At 32.3% G+C, this 26,619-nt stretch overlaps 2 protein-coding genes across 10 annotated transcripts in view; both read left to right on the top strand.

Annotated features, from left to right (window-relative positions):
• LOC107641036 (2-methylene-furan-3-one reductase) overlaps nt 1–19,688 on the top strand; it is a 22,001-nt gene extending 2,313 nt beyond the window's left edge. The window contains exons 3-7 of one of the 6 annotated variants that reach the window (XM_021124416.1): nt 610–769; nt 1,359–1,420; nt 1,510–1,561; nt 1,713–1,781; nt 1,885–2,024. In XM_021124416.1, the coding sequence (XP_020980075.1) occupies nt 610–769; nt 1,359–1,420; nt 1,510–1,561; nt 1,713–1,781; nt 1,885–1,988 (447 nt within the window). In that variant the 3' untranslated portion in view covers nt 1,989–2,024. Of the gene's footprint in view, nt 1–609; nt 770–1,358; nt 1,421–1,485; nt 1,782–1,884; nt 2,025–19,591 lie in introns of those variants that run through there. The other 5 variants (XR_002363524.1, XR_002363523.1, XM_021124419.1 and 2 more) reach the window with 5 other exon arrangements.
• Nucleotides 2,073–4,331, top strand: LOC110272318. 4 transcript variants are annotated; one of them, XM_021124423.1, is made up of 8 exons: nt 2,073–2,200; nt 2,299–2,383; nt 2,474–2,606; nt 2,685–2,848; nt 2,963–3,074; nt 3,474–3,671; nt 3,771–3,851; nt 3,947–4,331. In XM_021124423.1, the coding sequence occupies exons 1-6, from the start codon at nt 2,110–2,112 to the stop codon at nt 3,567–3,569; spliced, it is 681 nt and encodes a 226-aa protein (XP_020980082.1). In that variant the 5' UTR covers nt 2,073–2,109; the 3' UTR covers nt 3,570–3,671; nt 3,771–3,851; nt 3,947–4,331. The 4 variants fall into 4 exon arrangements, with proteins under 4 accessions (XP_020980082.1, XP_020980081.1, XP_020980079.1 ...); XM_021124422.1 differs by having other exon boundaries at nt 2,471–2,606; nt 3,785–3,851; XM_021124420.1 differs by having other exon boundaries at nt 2,471–2,606.

The following is a 26,619-nucleotide window of genomic DNA, read 5'->3' as shown; positions in this document are numbered from 1 at the left end:
TTAATATATAGATATATATATATGCTACTTTTGTTGAGTTCTTAATAAATCAAAACAATTCCAGTAAATAAAGTATTATGAATCACTTTATGAATAATTCAATTCGACATGTATTGGTCACTTATATGAAATATTTTAATCTAAGAAAACTTACAAAATCGAAAATAATTCACAGATATATAAGTATATATAACAGAAACCGAAATAAACTGTGACTGATATAAGTTAGTCACAGTAGCAGCAAGTAGTTAGGCTCTTGTAGCAATAGTTAGTTATAAGGTTATTTGACCGTTGAAGTTAGTTAGATGCATGTGAAGTGTGTGTGACTCAGGTTGTATATAAGTCTTCTCCCTCTCCCCAAAGAGATTGAGAAAACTGATTCCCTCCCTTGATCAATGCATGAATAATCACACTCTCCGATCCCCTCTCTGAATTCTGAGTTCTTCACCATTCTTCCCTCTCTCTATTTCTTCTTCACCAAGATTCCCACACTTATTAACATAAACATTAATTTAAACCTGTATATACTTATAGATGCAGTCCATAACTAATAACAAACATATTAATAATAGTAAATTAATTACTATCGTATATAACGTTTGCGTGCAGCTTGCGAAGCATGTGTATGGCGCATCAAGGATAGCAGCAACATCAAGCACTGGAAAACTCGAATTATTGAGAAAACTGGGAGTTGACTTCCCTATTGATTACACAAAGGAGAACTTTGAAGAGCTGTCAGAAAAGTTTGATCTAGTCTACGATACAGTAGGTAAGGCCTCTAAACTTAACTACCGTATGGAACAGTGAATAACTGCAATTCAAAACTTAAATAGATTAGTATGGAAATGAGAGGGAGTTTTCTTAATTAAAAAATCATGCTAAATGTTAATCTTTATTAGTGATAAAAAATAAAAATCGAATATTCTTGTAGACCCCATGTCAATGACTACTTTATCAATCAATGATTAAAAACACCACAATCTATTACTATATTATAAGAATGTAGTGGATAGGTTGCTGCTCGACAAGTGGTGCTCTCAATGCTTGACAAGTGCATAACTTTACTGGCTGACACGTGGAAATTAAATAGTAGACAGTTGTGTGAATTAAATAATGGACTGCCGTGGTAAAAACATGTTCTCATCTTCAAAAATCAAACTTGCCTATAAAATGTTGCTCAGGACACATCTTCAACCATTACCCCTGAAACTATTTAAGAATGTTCTCTACTCAAAAATAGTGAGCTTTTTTGTTCCAAACCTGCATAAACATGGCAGAAATATATGATATGTTAATGGATGTTAATCCAACAAAACTTCAATGGAATTTCAAGGTTTATGTTATGCATTTATGGGAAGTTCCAAACAGGTTCAACGACAAAGAAATCAATGGCATTGAGATGGTTCTTCAAGATATCAAAGTAAGTGTGTTGGATATATAGTATACCTAATTATTTTCTGGCTTCTAATAGTATTTCTACAACAGACATGCTGTTTTCAAAATTTCTAGGGTTGTAGGATCCGTGCTTCAATCCCAAAACCATTGATCAAGAAGTGGAGAGGTAATATTTTGGAGTTTAGCATGTACGTGATGTCTAACTTTATAGTGGTGGAAAAAAAAAGAGAAAATCAAGATAACTACAAATAGATGGACCATCAATTTTTCATAGAAGACCACTATTCTTCTGGTACCTCATCCCAGTTTTCCTCTAGAGGCATTTTCTTTTAAGCCTATTGTGGAGTTGCTTCGAGTTGACAAGATCGATGATTCAATACTCATAGGTAATGCAAATTTAAAAAAAAAAATGATACCAGTGGTGGATTTATCTAACAAACGTGTCATGTGAGCAAATTAATTTGTTTTGGACCTTTCATTGTTGTGTAGATGTCATTGGTGAAGTTGTTGAAAAAGAGGATCCAAGAGAGTTGATTACCAGCAAAGGCAGAGAGACAAAGCGTTTGGCTATTTTGATCGAAGACCTTGAATAAGATTTCTCTATAGTAATTTGATTTGTTCACTTTTGTTATGACTGCACTTAGTAACAAAATTTTTATTCTTCTAACATTGTGATGCAGAAATAACAGCATTGGGTGTGTGTTGTTTGGAGACATGGTAGACCAAATTCTACCATATCTCGAGGGAGAAAGGGTGGAGCCTCTGATAGTTATAGCTCAATGCTTTAAACCGAGCAGGTGGAATGGTATGTGTTTACACCAAATGGGTTGTTGTTGTGCTTACTATTAATGGCATTAACAATTCAAGAACATGTAGCTCACAATAATCTATATTCTCTTATAGAAAAAACATCAGTGCAGAGTCACTTTGAGTATTCTAAGTTACGTATTAATCCTGATTTGGAAGAGGTTAGAGATTTCCATAACAGGTTAGTTAACATCCACAATGAGTGATTATGCGAGAAGAAAATTTTTGTGTGTATAGATTATGATGTCGGTATTTATTAATTTTGAAGGAGGCTTTCTGAAAAACCGGCAAACTCGGCCAGAATTAGTCAAGTTTCATCCCATGGCCCGCGATCTGGTGCCGACGAGCTAAAAAAGGGAGATGTTGCTGTTAAAACTATAGAAGAAGCCATCAGCTCAACACAGGCGAGGACAATTAGTACAAGAATCTACTTAGTCTATTTTCATTGCTATATATTAACATTTCCATGTTATTATTTGCAGGAAGGGCCTATATGGATTGCCGGTACAATAATTTCAATTAACTCTGGCAAGGATGATTGGTATTACAAATCATGCCGAAAATGTCTAAAGAAAGTAGAAACCCCTATTGGAAACAGATATGAGTGTGGTAGATGTGGTCACACCCATGGAGCTGCATCACTTAGGTGTGTATGACATATATGTTAAAATTATAAAATGCATGTTTTCTGTTTCAAGTTTATTAATGTTATTTTGGGTTCCTACTTCGTGTCATTGATGTTTTGACGTGTTTGATTCAGGTTCAAAGTTGAGGTGATGGCATGTGACAGAACGGGTAGCATAACATTGTTAATGTGGGATAGGGAAATGGTACAGCTATGCGGGAGGCAAGCTGACCAGGGCAAGAACGAGGTATTATTTAGACTATAATTGGATAGTACTACTTTTCACATTGTCGACTTGCTAATTAACCTTCAATGTAAGTAAAATAATTTTATCCAATGTAACTAATGTATCAATCCCTCACAAGTGGAGCTCAATGACAGTTTAGATTATCCTATTTTATTTGTTGCAGTTATCAAGTAAAATAAAATGTGTAACTTAGCCAAACTTTATCATGCTTATTCAAAGAAAAATTAAGGAAAATTCATTATATGATTTTGTAAGATATGCAGTTATACTTAAGATGCGTAACCCCTTTGTTTTTTTTAAAATGTTTGTTGAACTTTATCAAGTATATTATGTAAGATATGCAGTTGATCTTTATTTTTTTTTAACAAGTATATTGATTGATATCTATAAACACCCTAGGCTTTTGATGGAGATGGATACCCCCCGGCTTTGGAAACCATGATGGGTAGGAAGTTACTTTTCAAGATTAACGTTAAATCATCGAACATTAGATAGTATGACCAGGTCTATACTATCATGAAAATATGTGATGATGAGGAGATTATAGAGATGAATCACCCCAAGGAAGTGCATAATCTCCCCTTTGATGCTATAACTGTATGTGCTTTAGTTATTTCATTTTGACAATTGGAATATTAACTATGCTAGCATGTATATTATAATGTATAAGTAGGATTATTGTGTGCTCATTTATAGGACAATGGGTGCAGTGACTCGATCAACGTGTCGGCAGTTTTGGCCAATATGCAAAATGATACTGATTCTATTTTTTCTATGGTGAGCTCATATAATATCATTGCTAATAAGGCATCTTTTTTTTACAAGTATTTTTTATATACATAAAGGTGGAATTATAATGTTGCTGTTCTCAGGATGGTATTGAGGACAGTGTCACCAGCCTCAAAGAAAACCCCAGCTAAAAGAGATACCATGGGGATGAAACAGTCTTTGCCTATAAATGTTGACAATGAAGATGAATTGAGATTTTCCACGAACAAGTTCAGTCGCAAGGGTGGAAAGAGGCAGAAGATGCAAATTAGTGGGAGTGATAATTAGGCATAATGCATGATTAATAGCATGGTTGGATCTTAGTATGTTGTTTGGTATGCGGATTATTTTGGTTCCTATATTTTGATACAGTTATGGAATCAAATTGACAATGTTTAGAGGTTTCTGCATTTTGATATGTGTAGTACTTTTGTTTTTGTATTAGTTCAGCCATAAGTATGCTAATTTATGGTACTTGGTTATTTCGAAGTATGGTGAATGACTTTGGTATGAAATTATTAGGCTAATGCATTTTAAGGTAAATTTTATATGTGACTTTCATGTGAACAGTGTAGCAATATATTATTTTTAATTCCAATGCAGTATTTATATTAAGCTTCATTAGCAATATATTTGTGAATTTAGACTATAGTTGTTAATATTCTAATCTCACAAGCTTGATATCCAATTAAATGTGATGGATAAGCATTTAGCTTAATGGGATCTATATAGAATTTTAAAGGATTTTTTTATTTAGACTGTAACTAGATAGTACCACTTTTCACATTTTGGACATGCTAAATAACCTTTAACATAAGTCAAATAATTTTATTACCTGTAACTGATGTATCTGCCCTCACAAGGGGAGCTCAATGACAATCTTGGTTATCCTATTTTATTTGCTGCAGTTATTAAGTAAAACAAAATGTCTTACTTAGCCAAACTTTATCAAAACTTACTTCAAGAAAAATTAAGGAATATTCATTATATAATTTATTGAGGCAATAAACAAGTAATTCTGATATATGATTTTAAAAAAATATATTCATTATAAATCAATGCTATATAGTCCCTAATAGCTACAAATAATAGATTTTTTCTGTATCTACTAGGTTGAATCAATAAGTGAAGCTTCGACCAAGGAAAAGTAGCATGAGACATCAAAGTTCAAAATATTAATGAATTTAAATACATTGGATCCATAGATGGTTGAATAACGGTATAAGAATTTTTTTATTCAAAAAAATATATTGGTCCAAAAAGAGGTACTAAGCACTTTCTAAAAATTGTAGAAAGAATGGTACATCATGGAAGGTGTTGCCATGAAACCGTATAACAAGAAGGACAGTTTTTTTAAATTTGAATTTTTATCCGTTTTAAGAAGCAAGATATCTTCAAATACTTTGACTCATTGAAGGGGCTATCTTTTAACTACTTTATGAAAACTTATTCGGAGAAAAGAAAGGAAGATTCATCATATAATTCATTCATACAATATATTCCATATAATATTATTACAGATCATGATATGCCATCACCTTGCCCAATGAGAGTATTACTAAAAAAATAGGGTTTGGTAGAAATAAATATATGTTTTAATAAATTAGTAATGACTTTAGATAATAGGAATCTGGATAAAAGAACAAGGGTAAATGGGTGAGTCTCTTGAAATCTAAATACCTTCTTTGTTATAAAAAATTTTGGATAACTATTTCATATTTTTTTAGATAGAATCCCTCAGTGGATGGGGCTAGAGATTTATTTGGAACAAGAAATATATGGATATCAATCACAGACTAAGAGAAACAGAGGCAGGCATCTATTTTTAGCAATACTATTTTTATTTTAATATATAAAATCTGATTGTCACCGATGAGGGACTAACCTCCTTTTGAAAGATCAAGAAGGCCTAATATATTGTGAAACATGTTGGCATAAATTGTGGGTAAGAACAAAAGATCTCTGAATTTTTTTCATTTTCAACACACAAAAAATATTGAAATAATTTCAAATGACAAACACCTTAACTAACTTTCAAAAGTCAATTTGAACTTTTTCGAAGAATGTCAAACCTACATGTCTGCTTTTTTTGGCCTAAAGAGTCTCCACTTTCAGCATATGTTGTATAGACTGTATCAATAGCCTAAAAATTAAAATGAAATACACCCTAATGAACTCCCAAAAGTGGAGTTGAACTTATTTGTGAATTGTCAAACATACATGCTGCTAGGATAGAAAGTTTTTGACTAATTTGTATAATAACAAGAAAAAATCTTATCTAGAGATTTTATACCATTATCAAAACCAAGATAGATGGTATACTTTGACCTATAGCATATATTAGATAAACTTTGTGCACCCTTTTTCATACTGTAAAGTTTTTTTGCACCAAATTGCTAATTGTGTGATTTCAAAAGATTGAGATCCGGGTAAATAGGATAGATAAGCAATAGGATAATACGCTTTGACCATAGCATATATCACATAAACGCCGTACACTCTTTTGGATACTCAAAAAATTTTTAATACCAAATTGTTAATTGTCTTTTCTCACAAGACTGATATCTAGGTAGATATGATAGATAGATAATTGACTAATGCTAGGTTGAGTATTCGCCCAAAAAAGATCGGGAAAAGAAATCTTAAGGCACACTCATCAAAGATATTTCACCCAGTAATTAATTATTAAGCAAGAGGAATTTTAAAAACTTGCATCAGTAAAACAAAAAATCAAACCATTTACAATGTTTAGAACCCACCACTAATGTGTTAGGATTGATTAATAGCTTCCATCACCAACAATGTCATACATGATTAGTAAAATGAACAGAGATCATAACTACAATCACTTAAAAACATCAATTTTGACCGTTGGATTATAGCAATTATTTATGGCTTTTAAGATTTTTGAAATATTTGTATTAGGTCATTACATATAAAGTTTATGCATAAAATACTATATATGCAGGTCCTACTAATGCATATATCAAAACCTAGCTAAATAGAAGTAAGTCTCATCATTACCAATACGCTCAAAATCTTAAGTATAACGTGTTGAATTCATAATCAGAGACATATAAAAATATAGGTCTGATATAAATGTATGCAATAATTATCTTTAGCAATAACAAAAGAGATTTATCTTAGTCACTATATATAAATATTTGAACTTACCCCTACTAGATTAATACAATTTTTAATACATTGTTGAGTTTTTTATTTATTAAACATAAAAAATAAACACTCTAATGTAATCATATTAGTTGACAGGGATAATATCAAATAATATAATTTCAGGAATATATTTAATAACGGAAAAAATATTTCAGATGGTGGGGCAAAACCTATCAATTGAATAAAGTCTTATTTGGTCATTTCCAATTCCCTTAGGCGATGAACTTTATTTTGATTGCATGCTAAAGACAATCTAAATTTAATTAATATATTAAAATAATGGTCAGTTGTTTATTCTTTTGATGATTTAGACCAAACATGACTAATTAAAAGATATACGATGTCAAATGCACATGAATTTATATAAACGAGGCTTTAGTGTTTAGGATGACAATAAGATTTATTTCCTATTAGGGTAATGATTGGACATTTTAGCTATATCATTTTGGTTGTTGTGCCACTATGTAAAACTAAATTGACTAATGACCTACGGATAAAAATTATAAACAACTGGCTAAGTTTGATGTGATATGTAGTATCTCTGCAAGGATAAAGTTAGGGAACCATATCATATCAAATAGACCCTAATTCATCTTGACACGTCAAAATTTTTTTTTACTATAATTGTTAATTGTCTAATCTTACGAGCTTCATATCCAGTTAAATGTGGTGGATAAGCATTTAGACTAATGGGCTCTATATGAAATTCTATGAGATAATAGCTAGAAGCTAATTTTACATTACTCCGAATAGTCTTACGAGACTGAAAAAGATTTTTTTTTAAAAAATAATACAAGACTTCAGCAAAATTAAATAAATACTAATACAAGGAGTACATCATATAATGGTATATATTGATATATGTCTTCATCTCAGGCGGGCAAAATAGGCAATATTTCAATTTCATTCAAGACTACAAAATCCTTTCATTGGCAAGAGGCAGTTATGAGTATACATTTATATAAATTCCATGAAACTCAAATTAGTTAGTGACAAACCAACACTCTGTTCTGTCTCACTTAAAGGGTTTTGTAAAAACTTTACAAATTGTGTTTCTATAATGAGTGACTCTTCACTAATGTGTATTAAACTTCCACATCTAGCTGACGAGCTTATATGGAGGATCATTGCAAAAATAGATCTCAAGACGGCTGGGAGGTGCAGGAGCTTGAGCAAGGGTTGGAACTTCAGACTTTGTACACCATTGTTCTTGAAGGAACACTTTAGAGAAAATAAGGATCACAACAGGAGTGTCATCATCGGGATCGGTTACCCCCCGAGTGATGAAAACTCTATATGGTTTGTAAGAGCTTTTTTGGACTCTGGTCGTCAGGTACAATTCGATGTACCCGTAGACATCAACCAGTATGGGTTTTACGCATTAATCGGTTCTGACTGTGGAAATGTTTGCTTGAGGATTTCAATGGGTGGCCTAAACTCACGACTACTTATTTGGAACCCTCTCACCCGTAAGAGGCGATATGCAAGAGACGAAGCTAGCACGCACGCCGGTCACGCTTTGTCGCTTTATGCATTTGGGTTCTTGCATGACACGGTAGAGTATCGGATTATCCATGCTTATAAGAAGTTTTATTCTCAAACAACTCTTTCTTGGTCTTTGTATACATCATTTGAAAGGGATTGGACTCATTCTGGGACCTTTGAAACCAGTGTGCAGAAGATCGGTCCTAAGTATGTTATAAATGAAGGAGTTTTTTACTGGATAGGGTGGGCAGGACCTAATTTAGTGGATGCAGACTCAATAGTTACTTTCAACCTTCTTCAGAGGATGTTTCATGAAGCTATCATTCCCGTTCAAGTGAAATATGATTACCACGCATTGACCAATTTCAATGATGGTGTTGGTTTTGTAACATATCATAACATTGGGTTCACAAGGCAGGTTATGGTTTGGCAACTGAAAAGTGATTGGGATTCAAATCTCAATTGGGAGAAGATGATCAGGGTGTCTAGATTTGGCATTCCATATACTCCAACCCTATTTGTTGGCAAGGACATAATATCAGTTTTGGAAGCTAGAAGTGGCTATGGCTATTTAAATGACTCAGAAGCAACTGATGTTATTCTTTCAAGGCTTAGGTACATGGAGGGTAGAAGAGAGAATTTGGTCTACCGCACTTGGCACGAGCATGTCAATGTAAAAACAATCACACTCCATTCTGAAGGGCTCTTAATGGTTTAATATCCAATTGTGATGTTTGGTTAATTTATCATTCTGAAAGTTATGTTGTTCTATCTATTAGGTGTTGTCAAAGTTGTTATTATAGCAGTATGTTCCTAGGCATGAAAATGTCTAAGCTTAATTAGGGTTCATGAATTTATGTCTAATGTATTTTTAAATTTTGTTGTTGTACTTGCATTACCTCAATTAGGTATTGGGTAGATGAACAATACCGTTGAGGTGTTATGCAAAAGTATCCTGTAAAATTTTTATATTTTTATTAATGTCTATCAGTGAACTACTTATCTAAATATGAAGTAATTCTACTGATGATAACTACCATGAAAGTGTGTAACCATCTACCATCACATGTTAATGCAAGCTAATAATGAAACAAATAAAGAATAGTGCATATTAGCACATATATCATATTGCCTAAAGCCAAAAGGCTGAAAATCTCAAGAATTATGATAAATAAGATGTTATAATCAACTTATTAGAATAATAGATATAAATAGAGTTTAAGTGATATGACAATCAACGTTGTGTTAATTTTTAAAAATTAAAATTCAATTAGATTAAGATACATAAAAAAGAAGTTGACACATGGGGTTTTTCAAGTGTAGCTCAAGTTAAACAAAGATATTCAGATTAACGAGACACCAGTGGTTGACTGAAACACATGACTATCTTAATATTGACCACATAAAATGAGGGTTACCCATAATAAGTACATGAAAGAAATTATTTAGGACTGGATGAAGAGAAATTATTTGAAAAATATAGAGCTGTGGTCTAACATAATGCATGACCTTAGGTTTGCAATAGCACCAGTTCATAGACAACACATATAATGGTAGTATTGAGCTCATTATTCTAAACTTACACATGAAAGAGCTTGGTCTGCCACACACAATTGAAAAAAATAATTTCCTACTGCCTCAAAAAAACTTAAGCAACAAGATGGAGACTGAATATGTGAAAACTGCACATATGTAACATGAGATAGTCTTCACACCACCATTTTCCAGTTAAGTGATGGGTAGTCAAACCAAATCAGACTAGAAGAAGATTAGTGTTCATATTTCGAATGAAAAATGTGCAGATAGCATAGGTTGCAGGTTCCCTTTGGAAGAGATCCAAAACCGTTCAGATTTAAATACTCAAGGTAAAACTTTTTATTAAAAATTTAAACCAGCAAATGAGTCTTGCCATACTACAAATTGCCATCAAATGCAACAGCCACTTTCATCAGAGTCATGTCGTATTCAAAAGTGTAAATAATTATGTCTTCATTTTTACATGGAAGTAGTAGCTAAATCCAAGTACTTTTAGCCATTCACTTATGCATAATATTATTCAAATTCACTATATTTTCTTAACTGTATGAGATGTACAGTTGAAGAAAGTTCTGGCTTATCAAATAATAAGAGAAAGGTCGATGAATACTGGAATAGTCATTGGACAAGTATGGCAAACACGACAGTTAGCAGTTTTGTAACAGCAGAAACAAATCACCACTATGGGCTCAAGGACTCTTCACCTACAGGTATGTATTTATTGAAAGTTTAGCTGTGAATAAGAAGTTTTACCAACTTTAGAAATGACACGTGAAAAGGAGTATTCATCCATAATATGCAAGCATATAAATAATTATAAAAGCCATAATGGGATCAATATGAGAAGAGCTGTTATGAGGTTAGAAATGACTGTTGCAGATATGGGACCAATTGCACAGACAACGTTAGTGGGAGAATCACCCAACACTATACAGAGCACAAATAAAATCTCTCACAGAGCAAGTACTACGAATGTCGAGGCTATCTACATTGATAGGAATTACAGAATAAATACAAGGGAGGAATGTCAAGTTTTGGGAAACAATCGGCTAGCACAAGGTACAACATTAACTGGATGAAACCATATTATTCAGATTCAGTCGTTACCATTACTTTCACCATGAACAACTAATGGGGCAACATGTTTACATCATCAGATCTCGGGAGGCATTTTAGGATGGAACGGACATTGAAATTAGTGAAGAAAAGAAAGTGCCAAGGAGTTGCTCACCATCAAGGTAAACTTACAAGGAAATTTAATTTACTAAAGTCGATGAAAGTGATGTTTTCATCAAAGTGTTGCATATGAGTTATATGGTTCAATTTGGATAAATCGATTAGGATAAATCATAAATAGAATGTTATACCAAAATATGGTTCATAACTCATAGAAAATAGCATTAACCTCTCAGTTGATGCATAAAACTTACACTTTTTGATAAGATGTTTATAAAATTTTCTACAACCTTTCCAATAATGTTTACAAGTCCCCTAACAGATGGATTGAGCCAACAAATCTACTTTATCGCTTAATGTAATCAATGGACAGTAACATATTCAAGTTAGTGTGTATGTGTGTGTGTGTATAGAATAGAAGAGGATATGTGTTATTCACCACCAAGGTAAAATTACTATGAAAAATATTTTACTAAACTCAAGATGCATAACCACTAATGAGAACATATAAGGAGAGTATAGCATATATAAGTTATATTGTACATTTTTTTACTAAGGGATTAGGTTAAATCAAACGCATACATTTATAACGAAGTAGATTCCAAAAAGCATAGGAAATAGCATTAACTTCTTAGTCTATGCTTAAATTGACACATGTTCATTCATTTTATGCAGCATCTCTAATAGCTAATACAAGTCCCCTAACCGAGGGATTGAGCCAACAAATGTGCTCCATCGGTTCAGGTAATTAATAAACTGAAATAAAAAATCTAGATTAGTGTATATAAGCATAATAGTTGAAAATACATTGATTTGTGCAGGGAATATAATGTGTGTGGAAGAAGATTATAGAATATTCAGTTCAGAAGACAAGGAAAATCATTTACAGGGCGTGCCATGTGGAATGTGTATGGAGCAACAAGATTTGAATGGGAGCTTGCAAAACTATATACAAACCAATGATTATACTAATTTGCGGCTAGAAAACAATTTTGGTATACAATCTATGCTATCAAGAGGTAAGTCTATTCTATTTTAAATAATCAGATTTGCTAAAGTATAATGCTCTTTCTAAGATATAAAGAAATAAAATTCTTGAGTAGATGCAACAAGACTTGCTAGGAATGAAAGAGTACTCAAACTAGCTAACAAAAAGTTGGCCAAAGTAGCTCAGACACAAACAGGTAAAGATTATCTGTTTAGATATCTAATTTCAATCACTACACTTACTTTGTGTTGACAATTAAACAATCTTATAGTTGCCTAACAATGATTACATATAAGCATATTAAATGGTGTATTTTTTTATTTTATTCGTTGTAGGGACAAACTCTACAATTACAGTGGATAGAACAGTGTCGGACTACACTTCTGCTCAAGGTAACTCACAATAACTAAAATGTGGGTCAAAGTTATAAATTCAGATATTTTTATAAACACATATGAATTATAAGAATCAAGTGATAACAGAAAGGGTGCACATACAGGGGAGTCATTGTCCGAGTCACTTATTGAAAAAGCAGTTTTAGTCGACCTGATTAATACATCAACTGATGGCATACAATGGAACATGCAAATACAAGGTGAATAGAGAAAAAAATATACACTTTTATCTTTTCAAGCATCAGCTATCAAATAGTTATCTATAGTGATTTATTAAATATAAATTTGACTGCATATTACATGTAATAGAGGAAAGGAGAGCTGCTAGAAGGGATAGAAGGCAAAAAATGCAAAGAAGACAAACTGAAGATTCACCTATCGAGCTAGGTGTGCAAATATATCTTTATGTTATGTTGATTCGACTGGATGTGGTGCAGTCATTAATAATTTTTGCGGTGAAACATTTCATGTCTAGATTAGTAGTAATTAAGAGTATGAGTTAGAACTGATTATATATAATCTAAGCAAGTTTTTCGTTGTGGATTGGAATGTTTTTGTTCATGAATACTATACTAAGCAGAGGTAACATTGGGTCGAAGCAATGCTAATCAACACGGTTTCCAAAGTTATTCAGTGCTACAACATATATATATATATGGCTCTGTTTAGTTTCTGATTGCTCGGTTCTTCTTCTTACTTTTAATTTCTGAATTTTTTGTTCTAATAATGTTGCTAATGTTCTTCTTCTTCTTCCTTGCTAATGCTCTGTTTAATTTAGTGTCATCACTGTTGAGTCTGTTTTAGTATTTTGAATGTCTGATACTCTGATTTGTGATTTCTGAATCTGAAATTAATTAAATAATTGATTTTGTGTTGTTGAAATTGTTGATTAAAATGGATTTGTTATGCTGTTGTTGCCATTTTTTAATTTTTAAGTATGATGTTTCTAAATTTTTGTTGACATAGTTATTGATTTCAGGGTTTAGAGTAATTATTTGTTGCTGGTATTTAAACTTTTGTTGCTGCTTCTTTTTTCTTTCTGGCTCTATTAAGTTCTGTTAAGTTGCTTCATTCAAACTTGTGCATTGGCATGTTCATCTTCACTTTGTAATAACAAAAAGCTTCTCATTTGATGATCCATTAACTACCTCATTTTCTTGTACAATTCCTTTTGTTATGGCTTTAGCTAAAGAAATTGGAGGGGCTGCTGGATAAGGAGACATTGATGCCTCAGAAGACACCACCACCATCAACATATCCTTGTTACTTGAAGGGTTTTTTTAGCACAATAGTTGAAATCACAATCATAATTATTAATTACATAATATGTTTAAATAATTATCCCAAAAAAAAAAAGAAACTCACAAGAACATCTTGAGGTTTCGATGATTGATAAATCTTTATGTTGACATTTAATATTTGATATTTCTTTATACTATTTCACTTGAGTTTGTATATTAATAAGATTATATGAATTTGATTGATGACATTTAATGTAGTTTTTTAAATTTGAAAACTATTTTAATATTTATATTATACTATAATTATATTTTAGGCTGTTTATTTATAATTTATTTATTATTTTATTTTAAAACAGTTTTTCCGGTTGAACCACTAGTTAGACCAGTTGGACTAGTAAACCAGTGAACCAATAGCTAAAGCGGTTTGATGATCGGTCCGATTTTTCGAACTTTGGTTTTAATTTTTTTTTTTGAAATCTAATGTTAATTTGCATTGTTATAAAATCTGCATTATATAAATCTGCATTATATCATTCAAAGCTCTAATCATACTGTAAAAATGCAATCACAAAAACCCTACATCCTGAAAACATTAAATATCAAGTAAATCAAAACCACATTAAATAACAACAAATTTAATTCAAAGCTCTAGTTATACTGTAACAATGGAATCACAGTAACCCTAAACATAAACAAATTAAAAGTAGGCCACCGAACCGAAAAAAATCACTTGGTGAATCAAAATTATAAATTTCACCGAACCGAAAAACATTCACTTGGTGAATCAAAATTACATGATTTACCGAACCGAAAAGATTATATGTGGTGAATAAATGGTGATCAATTTTCAATCAACAAGAATAGTATTTTCTGCATGGAAAACAACTATTGAACAGAGTAACAACCAACTTCAAAGCTCTAGTTACAATATCAACTTAACTAAATGAAATAAGAAAAGAAAGAAGTTTATTAATTTAGAAAGTACTTACTTGTGACCAATGTTTATATTTATAAAGAAATTTTCGGTTCGGTGGGTTGTGGCATTTTTAATGACTTATTTAACATGCACATGCTTGTGGTTGTTGATGTATTGAATGAGTTTTGATTAGGACAATTTACATTAGAGACAACTCTTTCACTTTGATAAGCCATACTACTGTAATATTATTTTTGTTGATTGAAAGCTGATCATCATCTACTAACCACATGAACATTTTCGGTTCGGTATAATTTTATATTTCGGTTCGGTGTTTGTAAAATTTTCGGTTCGGTTAGTTATGGCATTCTAATTGATTTGTTTAACATACACATGCTTGTGATTCTTGATGTATTGAATGAAATATTGACCAAAATTTTTTATTACAGCAAAACACAAGAAGAAAATGGCAACAATGAAGGAGAAGGCACATTATATGTAAGTAGATTAATTTATCCACTTTCATTTTTTTTGGACGGTTACCCACTTTTTTTTTGGCCTTGACGGTTACCCACTTTCATTTGAATAACTGCTACACATCCATATAACCATATAGGCCTAAGCCCAAATTATTTCCAGCACATTAAATGCTGAGTGAGAAACACGCGCCACACAAAAAACTTCTCGTTTTCCCCTTCGCGCTTCATTAAGAACGAATGTTACATTTTCAACACCAAACCAATTCCCCAAAAAACTCAGTCTCTTCCAATCTCTCTGAACATCACTCAAGCCTCAATCACATTCTTTGCGGAAACCACTGCTGCAAACGAATCGGAAGAAGATTTCGCAAGAAACTACCAGAAACAAACAAAAACAGCAAAAAAGACTACAAAAGGTATGAGAAAACTACTGTTCACCCAAAATCTTGCAATGTTGCATTTCGCCTGGTTTCATTTCAGTTTTACTGGTTTGATTTGCTTCGTTTAGTGGATTAAACTATTGTGAAAGATTTTTACAGTATATAACTAGGGCTTTAAGATATAGTTGCTTGTTCTTATTGATTGAAAATTGATAATGAAGGATTAACCACATGAACGTATTTCGGTTCAGTGGCTATTGTAATTTTGGTTCTGTGCATGGATGATTTTTGGTTCGGTGGTTTGTTGATGGAGCTTTGTTTAAAAAAATTCACATTAGAGACAACTCTTTCACTTTGATAAGCCATACTACTGTAATAGTATTTTTGTTGATTGAAACCTGATAATCATTTACTAACCACATGAACATTTTTCGGTTCTGTAGTTTTTTTATTTCGGTTCTGTGTGTGAAGAATTTTCAGTTCGGTGGGTTTTGGCATTCTAATTGAGTTGTTTAAGATACACATGGTTGTGGTTGTTGATGTATTGAAAGGGTTTTGTTTAGGACAATTTATATTAGAGACCACTCTTTCACTTTGATAAGGCATACTACTGTAATAGTATTTTTTATGATTGAAAGCTCATCATCATTTACTAACCACATGAACATTTTTTGGTTCGGTAATTTTGTTGATCTTGGTTCTCTGCATGAGGGTTTTTCGGTTCGGTGGGTTCTGGCATTCTAATTGACTTGTTTAACATACACATGCTTGTGGTTGTTGATGTATTGAATGAGTTTTGATTAGGACAATTTACATTAGAGACAACTCTTTCACTTTGATAAGCCATACTACTGTCATAGGAATTTTTTGTTTAACAAATACATGCTTGTGATTCTTGATGTATTGAATGAAATATTGACCAAAATTTTTTATTACAGCAAAACACAACAAAAAAATGGCAACAATAAAGGAGAAGGCACATTATAACGTAAGTAGATTAAATATATTTATCCATTTTCATTTGAATAATATCTATTTTGTATTATAAATATATCCTCACATTCTGTTTCAAAACTTGCAGAAAATTTACTATTACAGATGCTAAACAAATGCAATAGAAGAAGTGTACAGGGAAATGGGTCAAGAAAAGAAAGAGATTGTGGACGGAATGGGATTTGGTAACCTGGCACATGTGTCTGGACTGAACGTCCCTAGTAAACTGCTGAAGAAATTGATTCATCATTTTGATCCAAGCAAAGTACAGCTGACAACTAAACAGGAGATAATAAGTATAACTCCTCAGTGTGTAGCAGATGCCCTCGGCATAACCATTGGAGGTAATACATTTTCCACTTACTGCTTATTTTCAGTTCATTGGTGTCCGGATAATTAAACTGACCCTTTTTGTCTTATTTTTGCTAATAAAATATTGTAGGGAGATCTTTCGAGAAAAAGGTTCATTACAGCAGACTGACTCAAGGAGACAAGGAAATATTGGACGGCTATAACAATATTTCCTTGGCAACTTTGAAACAGGATGTGTTGTCTATTAGTGTAGAAGGGGAGGAGAACCAGAAAAAATTCAAGAGGACTTTTATTGTGTTCATACAAAAGTGCTTCTTGCTCGCCACAACGGTAAGTGTGGCCTCCCGAATCCACAAGCCACCGATCTTACATGTGGACAACCTTACGGCATTTGATTGGGCGAGGCATGTTCTCAACTTCTTAATAGAAGGAAACCAATGAATGCTTTATTTATATCCAATGTATGAATGGATTGAGTCACAATTTTAGGTGTTTAAGTAATTTGACCACATAAATTTTGGGTGAAAATTTGCAGGAATTTCAGGAACACAAAGAACTATGCCAGCTGAAAAAAATGATTGTACCAGAAAGAGTGGTATGTAGTTAACGTTTGAGCGATATGATTTTCTAAGGCTTCATAATGTGTCCACTCAAGACAGTTTTTATCCAGACATATGTTACAATCAATCGTGGATTGCTTAATTAATTTTATCGAATTATACTAATGGTTAACATATAAAACACTAGATATTTGTCATTTGCATGCACCACAAAATTTTGAAACTCACACACTGTTCTGTCAGGTAAAAAAAATCCAAAAGGGCCAACGGAGACGTGTCTGCCATTGAACAACATAATACGGGTACGATTCAATTAAAGGTTTTTAAATAAGTAGGTCAATTGAACTACAAATATTAAGCACCATATCATAATTACCTATGAGTGCTAAATATTCTATACCAATGCAGAATACATGCACATGGGGAGCGCATTTTATGAGTGTGAACACTGTAATGCTCTTTTTTGGTATGATGAGAGGGCAAACAAAAGCTACAACTCAATTGAACCAAAATTCAAATTATGTTGTAATGGAGGAAAGCTTCAAGTTCCACAACTACAAGAAGCCCCCAAAGTGCTATATGAGTTGTTGTTCAATAATAGTACAAAGAGCAAGCATTTCCGAGATAATATAAGATCTTATAATGGCATGTTCCAATTTACATCAATGGGTGCGAAGATAGACCGTGGTGTAACTACTTCTAGAGGCCCACCAACATTTATTCTTTCCGGTGAGAACTATCACCTAATGGGTAGTCTAATACCACCAGAAGGAAACTACCCCAAATTTGCACAACTGTATGTCTTTGATACCCAGAATGAGGTTCAAAATCGCATGGCCGCTATTTGGTAAGTAGCACAACCATAATATCATACTGTTGGTGTATTTTATTTAGAACGTCTAAAAATAACTGTTAAAATGTATTGATCGCACTGATTTCTCTTTCTGATTATATCATACGTATATGTAGGGGTGAAAAGAACAAAGAGATACACGAGGATATTGTTAGAGACTTAAAAAAGATGTTGGATGAAAACAACGTATTGGTAAAGGCATTTTGTATGGCCAGAGAGTCAGTCGCCAAAGATGCAAATACCACAATCAAGCTTAGGCTATTAGGGAAGCGAGGAAAGGATAGTAGAAGATACAATTTGCCTTCGACAAATGAGGTTGCAGCACTAATTGTTGGTGATTTTGATATATACAAGACAGATAGAGACATCGTGGTTGAAACACAAACTGGAAAACTACAAAGGATCAATCAACTCAATCCGGCTTACCTAGGATTACAGTATCTTTTGTTATTTCCCTATGGAGAGGATGGTTACAAGGAAGATATACCACTTAATAACCGTAATCAAAATGCTGGTAAAGGGCGTCAGGAAGTATCAATGAGAGAATTTTTCGCATTTAGAATACAAGAAATGTTAGCAGATGGATCTCCCTTGCTATACTCTAGGCGATTGTTCCAACAGTTTTTGGTCGATGGGTACTCAATGATTGAATCGTCGCGACTAAACTTTATACGACTAGACCAGGAGAAATTTAGATGTGAGATGTACAAAGGAATAAAGGAAGCAGTTCTTTGTAGTATATTATAAGAATGTAGTGGATAGGTTGCTGCTCGACAAGTGGTGCTCTCTATGCTTGACAAATGCATAACTTCACTGGCTGACACGTGGAAACTAAATAGTAGACAGCTGTGTGAATTAAATAATGGACTGTCGTGGTAAAAACATATTCTCATCTTCTTCAAAAATCAAACTTGCCTATAAAATGTTGCTCAGGACACATCTTCAACCATTACCCCTGAAACTATTTGAGAGTGTTCTCTACTCAAAAATAGTGAGCTTTTTTGTTCCAAGCCTGCATAAACATGGCAGAAATAAATGATATGTTAATGGATGTTAATCCAACAAAACTTCAATTGAATTTCAAGGTTTATGTTGTGCACTTATGGGAAGTTCCAAACAGGTTCAATGACAAGGAAATCAATGGCATTGAGATGGTTCTTCAAGATATCAAAGTAAGTATGTTGGATATATAGTATACCTAATTATTTTCTGGATTCTAATAGTGTTTCTACTACTAACATGTTGTTTTAAAAATTTCTAGGGTGGTAGGATCCGTGCTTCAATCCCAAAACCATTGGTCAAGAAGTGGAGAGGTAATATTTTGGAGTTTAGCATGTATGTGATGTCTAACTTCATAGTGGTGGACAAAAAAGAGAAAATCAAGATAACTACAAATAGATGGACCATCAATTTTTCACAGAAGACCACTGTTCTTCCGGTACCTCATCCCAGTTTTCCTCTAGAGGCATTTTCTTTTAAGCCTATTGTGGAGTTGCTTCGGCTGCAAGATCGATGATTCAATACTCATAGGTAATGCAAATTTAAAAAAAATGATACCAGTGGTGGATTTATCTAACAAACATGTCATGTGAGAAAATTAATTTGTTTTGGACCTTTCATTGTTGTGTAGATGTCATTGGTGAAGTTGTTGGAAAAGAGGATCCAAGAGAGTTGATTACCAGCAAAGGCAGAGAGACAATGCGTTTGGCTATTTTGATCGAAGACCTTGAGTAAGAGTTCTCTATAGTAATTTGATTTGTTCACTTTTGTTATGACTGCACTTAGTAACAAAATTTTTATTCTTCTAACATTGTGATGCAGAAATAACAGCATTGGGTGTGTGTTGTTTGGAGACATGGTAGACCAAATTCTACCATATCTCGAGGGAGAAAGGGTGGAGCCTCTGATAGTTATAGCTCAATGCTTTAAACCGAGCAGGTGGAATGGTATGTGTTTACACCAAATGGGTTGTTGTTGTGCTTACTATTAATGGCATTAACAATTCAAGAACATGTAGCTCACAATAATCTATATTCTCTTATAGAAAAAACATCAGTGCAGAGTCACTTTGAGTATTCTAAGTTACGTATTAATCCTGATTTGGAAGAGGTTAGAGATTTCCGTAACAGGTTAGTTAACATCCACAATGAGTGATTATGCGAGAAGAAAATTTTTGTGTGTATGGGTTGTGATGTCGGTATTTATTAATTTTGAAGGAGGCTTTCTGAAAAACCGGCAAACTCGGCCAGAATTAGTCAAGTTTCATCCCATGGCCCGCGATCTGGTGCCGACGAGCTAAAAAAGGGAGATGTTGCTGTTAAAACTATAGAAGAAGCCATCAGCTCAACACAGGCGAGGACAATTAGTACAAGAATCTACTTAGTCTATTTTCATTGCTATATATTAACATTTCCATGTTATTATTTGCAGGAAGGGCCTATATGGATTGCCGGTACAATAGTTTCAATTAACTCTGGCAAGGATGATTGGTATTACAAATCATGCCGAAAATGTCCAAAGAAAGTAGAAACCCCTATTGGAAACAGATATGAGTGTGGTAGATGTGGTCACACCCTTGGAGCTCATCACTTAGGTGTGTATGACATATATGTTAAAATTATAAAATGCATGTTTTCTGTTTCAAGTTTATTGATGTTTTGACGTGTTTGATTCAGGTTCAAAGTTGAGGTGATGGCATGTGACGGAGCGGGTAGCATAACATTGTTAATGTGGGATAAGGGAAACGGTACAGCTATGCGGGAGGCAAGCTGACCAGGTCAAGAACGAGGTATTATTTAGACTATAATTGGATAATACTACTTTTCACATTGTCGACTTGCTAATTAACCTTCAATGTAAGTAAAATAATTTTATCCAATGTAACTGATGTATCAACCCCTCATGAGTGGAGCTCAATGACAGTTTAGATTGTCCTATTTTATTTGTTGCAGTTATCAAGTAAAATAAAATGTGTAACTTAGCCAAACTTTATCATGCTTATTCAAAGAAAAATTAAGGAAAATTCATTATATGATTTTGTAAGATATGCAGTTATACTTAAGATGCGTAACCCCTTTGTTTTTTTAAAAATGTTTGTTGAACTTTATCAAGTATATTATGTAAGATTTGCAGTTGATCTTTATTTTTTTTTAACAAGTATATTGATTGATATCTATAAACACCCTAGGCTTTTGATGGAGATGGATACCCCCCCGGCTTTGGAAACCATGATGGGTAGGAAGTTACTTTTCAAGATTAACGTTAAATCATCGAACATTAGACAATATGACCAGGTCTATACTATCATGAAAATATGTGATGATGAGGAGATTATAGAGATGAATCACCCCAAGGAAGTGCATAATCTCGACTTTGATGTTATAACTGTATGTGCTTTAGTTATTTCATTTTGACAATGGGAATATTAACTATGCTAGCATGTATATTATAATGTATAAGTAGGATTATTGTGTGCCCATTTATAGGACAATGGGTGCAGTGACTCGATCAACGTGTCGACAGTTTTGGCCAATATGCAAAATGACACTGATTCTATTTTTTCTATGGTGAGCTCATATAATATCATTGCTAACAAGGCATCTTTTTTTTACAAGTAATTTTTATATACATAAAGGTGGAATTATAATGTTGCTGTTCTCAGGATGGTATTGAGGACAGTGTCACCAGCCTCAAAGAGAAAACCCCAGCTAAAAGAGCTACCATGGGGATGAAACAGTCTTTGCCTATAAATGTTGATAATGAAGATGAATTGGGATTTTCCACGAACAAGTTCAGTCGCAAGGGTGGAAAGAGGCAGAAGATGCAAATTAGTGGGAGTGATAATTAGGCATAATGCATGATTAATAGCATGGTTGGATCTTAGTATGTTGTTTGGTATGCGGATTATTTTGGTTCCTATATTTTGATACAGTTATGGAATCAGATTGACAATGTTTAGAGGTTTCTGCATTTTGATATGTGTAGTACTTTTGTTTTTGTATTAGTTCAGCCATAAGTATGCCAATTTATGGTACTCGGTTATTTCGAAGTATGGTGAATGACTTTGGTATGTAATTATTAGGCTAATGCATTTTAAGGTAAATTTTATATGTGACTTTCATATGAACAGTGTAGCAGTACATTATTTTTAATTCCAATGCAGTATTTATATTAAGCTTCATTAGCAATATATTTGTGAATTTGGACTATAGTTGTTAATATTCTAATCTCACAAGCTTGATATCCAATTAAATGTGATGGATAAGCATTTAGCTTAATGGGATCTATATAGAATTTTAAAGGATTTTTTTTATTTAGACTGTAACTAAATAGTACCACTTTTTACATTTTGGACATGCTAAATAACCTTTAACGTAAGTCAAATAATTTTATTACTTGTAACTAATGTATCTGCCCTCACAAGGGGAGCTCAATGACAGTCTTGGTTATCCTATTTTATTTGCTGCAGTTATCAAGTAAAACAAAATGTCTTACTTAGCCAAACTTTATCAAAACTTACTTCAAGAAAAATTAAGGAATATTCATTATATAATTTGTTGAGGCAATAAACAAGTAATTCTGATATATGATTTAAAAAAAATATATTCATTATAAATCAATGCTATATAGTCCCTAATAGCTACAAACAATAGATTTTTTCTATATCTACTAGGTTGAATCAATAAGTGAAGCTTCGATCAAGAAAAAGTAGCATGAGACATCAAAATTTAAAATATTAATGAATTTAAATCCATTGGATCTATAGATGGTTGAATAATGGTATAAGAATTTTTTTTATTCAAAAAAATATATTGGTCTAAAAAGAGGTACTAAGCACTTTCTAAAAATTGTAGAAAGAATAGTACATCATGGAAGGTGTTGCCATGGAACCGTATAACAAGAAGGACAGTTTTTTTAAATTTGAATTTTTATCCGTTTTAAGAAGCAAGATATCTTCAAATACTTTGACTCATTGAAGGGGCTATCTTTTAACTACTTTATGAAAACTTATTCAGAGGAAAGAAAGGAAGATTCATCACATGATTCATTCATACAATATATTCCATATAATATTATTACAGATCATGATATGCCATCACCTTGCCCAACGAGAGTATTACTAAAAAAATAGGGTTTGGTAGAAATAAATATACGTTTTAATAAATTAATAATGACTTTAGATAATAGGAATCCTTGGATAATAGAACAAGGGTAAATGGGTGAGTCTCTTGAAATCTAAATACCTTCTTTGTTATAAAAGTTTTTGGATAACTATTTCATATTTTTTTAGATAGAATCCCTCACTGAATGGGACTAGAGATTTATTTGGAACAAGAAATATATGGATATCAATCACAGACTAAGAGAAACAGAGACAGGCATCTATTTTCAGCAATAATATTTTTATTTTAATATATAAAATCTGATTATCACCGATGAGGGACTAACCTCCTTTTGAAAGATCAAGAAGGCCTAATATATTGTGAAACATGTTGGCATAAATTGCGGGTAAGAACAAAAGATCTAATCTCTGAATTTTTTTCATTTTCAACACACAAAAAAGGACAGTTTTTTTAAATTTGAATTTTTATCCGTTTTAAGAAGCAAGATATCTTCAAATACTTTGACTCATTGAAAGGGTTATCTTTTAACTACTTTATGAAAACTTATTCAGAGGAAAGAAAGGAAGATTCATCACATCATTCATTCATACAATATATTCCATATAATATTATTACAGATCATGATATGCCATCACCTTGCCCAACGAGAGTATTACTAAAAAAATAGGGTTTGGTAGAAATAGATATATGTTTTAATAAATTAATAATGACTTTAGATAATAGGAATCCTTGGATAATAGAATAAGGTAAATGGGTGAGTCTCTTGAAATCTAAATACCTTCTTTGTTATAAAAAATTTTGGATAACTATTTCATATTTTTTTAGATAGAATCCCTCACTGGATGGGACTAGAGATTTATTTGGAACAAGAAATATATGGATATCAATCACAGACTAAGAGAAACAGAGACAGGCATCTATTTTCAGCAATACTATTTTTATTTTAATATATAAAATCTGATTGTCACCGATGAGGGACTAACCTCCTTTTGAAAGATCAAGAAGGCCTAATATATTGTGAAACATGTTGGCATAAATTGCGGGTAAGAACAAAAGATCTAATCTCTGAATTTTTTTCATTTTCAACACACAAAAAATATTGAAATAATTTCAAATGATAGACACCTTAACCAACTTTCAAAAGTCAATTTGAACTTTTTCGAAGAATGTCAAACCTACATGTCTGTTTTTTTTTGGCCTAAAGAGTCTCCACTTTCAGCATATGTTGTATAGATTGTATCAATAGCCTAAAAATTAAAATGAAATACACCCTAATGAACTCCCAAAAGTGGAGTTGAACTTATTTGTGAATTGTCAAACATACATGCTGCTAGGATAGAAAGTTTTTGACTAATTTGTATAATAACAAGAAAAAATCTTATCTAGGGATTTTATACCAGTATCAAAACCAAGATAGATGGTATACTTTGACCTATAGCATATATTAGATAAACTTTGTGCACCCTTTTTCATACTGTAAAGTTTTTTTGCACCAAATTGCTAATTGTGTGATTTCAAAAGATTGAGATCCGGGTAAATAGGATAGATAAGCAATAGGATAATACGCTTTGACCATAGCATATATCACATAAACGCCGTACACTCTTTTGGATACTCTAAAAAATTTTAACACCAAATTATTAATTGTCTTTTCTCACAAGACTGATATCTAGGTAGATATGATAGATAGATAATTGACTAATGTCAGGTTGAGTATTCGCCCAAAAAAGATCGGGAAAAGAAATCTTAAGGCACACTCATCAAAGATATTTCACCCAGTAATTAATTATTAAGCAAGAGGAATTTTAAAAACTTGCATCAGTAAAACAAAAAATCAAACCATTTACAATGTTTAGAACCCACCACTAATGTGTTAGGATTGATTAATAGCTTCCATCACCAACAACGTCATACATGATTAGTAAAATGAACAGAGATCATAACTACAATCACTTAAAAACATCAATTTTGACCGTTGGATTATAGCAATTATTTATGGCTTTTAAGATTTTTGAAATATTTGTATTAGGTCATTACATATAAAGTTTATGCATAAAATACTATATATGCAGGTTCTACTAATGCATATATCAAAACCTAGCTAAATAGAAGTAAGTCTCATCATTACCAATACGCTCAAAATCTTAAGTATAACGTGTTGAATTCATAGTCAGAGACATATAAAAATATAGGTCTGATATAAATGTGTGCAATAATTATCTTTAGCAATAACAAAAGAGATTTATCTTAGTCACTATATATAAATATTTGAACTTAGCCCTACTAATACAATTTTTAATACATTGTTGAGTTTTTTATTTATTAAACATAAAAAATAAACACTCTAATGTAATTATATTAGTTGACAGGGATAATATCAAATAATATAATTTTAGGAATATATTTAATAACGGAAAAAATATTTCAGATGGTGGGGCAAAACCTATCAATTGAATAAAGTCTTATTTGGTCATTCCAATTCCCTTAGGCGGTGAACTTTATTTTGATTGCATGCTAAAGACAATCTAAATTTAATTAATATATTAAAATAATGGTCAGTTGTTTATTCTTTTGATGATTTAGACCAAACATGACTAATTAAAAGATATACGATGTCAAATGCACATGAATTTATATAAACGAGGCTTTAGTGTTTAGGATGACAATAAGATTTATTTCCTATTAGGGTAATGAATGGACATTTTAGCTATATCATTTTGGTTGTTGTGCCACTATGTAAAACTAAATTGACTAATGACCTAAGGATAAAAATTATAAACAACTGGCTAAGTTTGATGTGATATGTAGTATCTCTGCAAGGATAAAGTTAGGGAACCATATCATATCAAATAGACCCTAATTCATCTTGACACGTCAAAAAAATTTTTGACTATAATTGTTAATTGTCTAATCTTACGAGCTTCATATCCAGTTAAATGTGGTGGATAAGCATTTAGACTAATGGGCTCTATATGAAATTCTATGAGATAGTAGATAGAAGCTAATTTTACATTACTCCCAATAGTCTTACGAGATTGAAAAAGATTTTTTTTCTAAAATAATACAAGACTTCAGCAAAATTAAATAAATACTAATACAAGGAGTACATCATATAATGGTATATATTGATATATGTCTTCATCTCAGGCGGGCAAAATAGGCAATA

Source organism: Arachis ipaensis, chromosome B05 (genome assembly GCF_000816755.2).
Source record: "Arachis ipaensis cultivar K30076 chromosome B05, Araip1.1, whole genome shotgun sequence".
Lineage (NCBI taxonomy): Eukaryota > Viridiplantae > Streptophyta > Magnoliopsida > Fabales > Fabaceae > Arachis > Arachis ipaensis.
The sequence above is the reverse complement of the archived record's forward strand: the minus strand, read 5'-3'. Positions and strand labels throughout refer to the sequence as shown.

Excerpts from the sequence above, each read along its gene's own strand:
- LOC110272318 (XM_021124422.1), top strand. The coding sequence starts at position 2,110 with ATGGTAGACCAAATTCTACCATATCTCGAGGGAGAAAGGGTGGAGCCT. Across the intron at positions 2,607-2,684 it reads AAGCCATCAGCTCAACACAG|GAAGGGCCTATATGGATTGC; the intron begins GCGAGGACAATT and ends TATTATTTGCAG. Across the intron at positions 2,849-2,962 it reads CATGGAGCTGCATCACTTAG|GTTCAAAGTTGAGGTGATGG; the intron begins GTGTGTATGACA and ends TGTTTGATTCAG.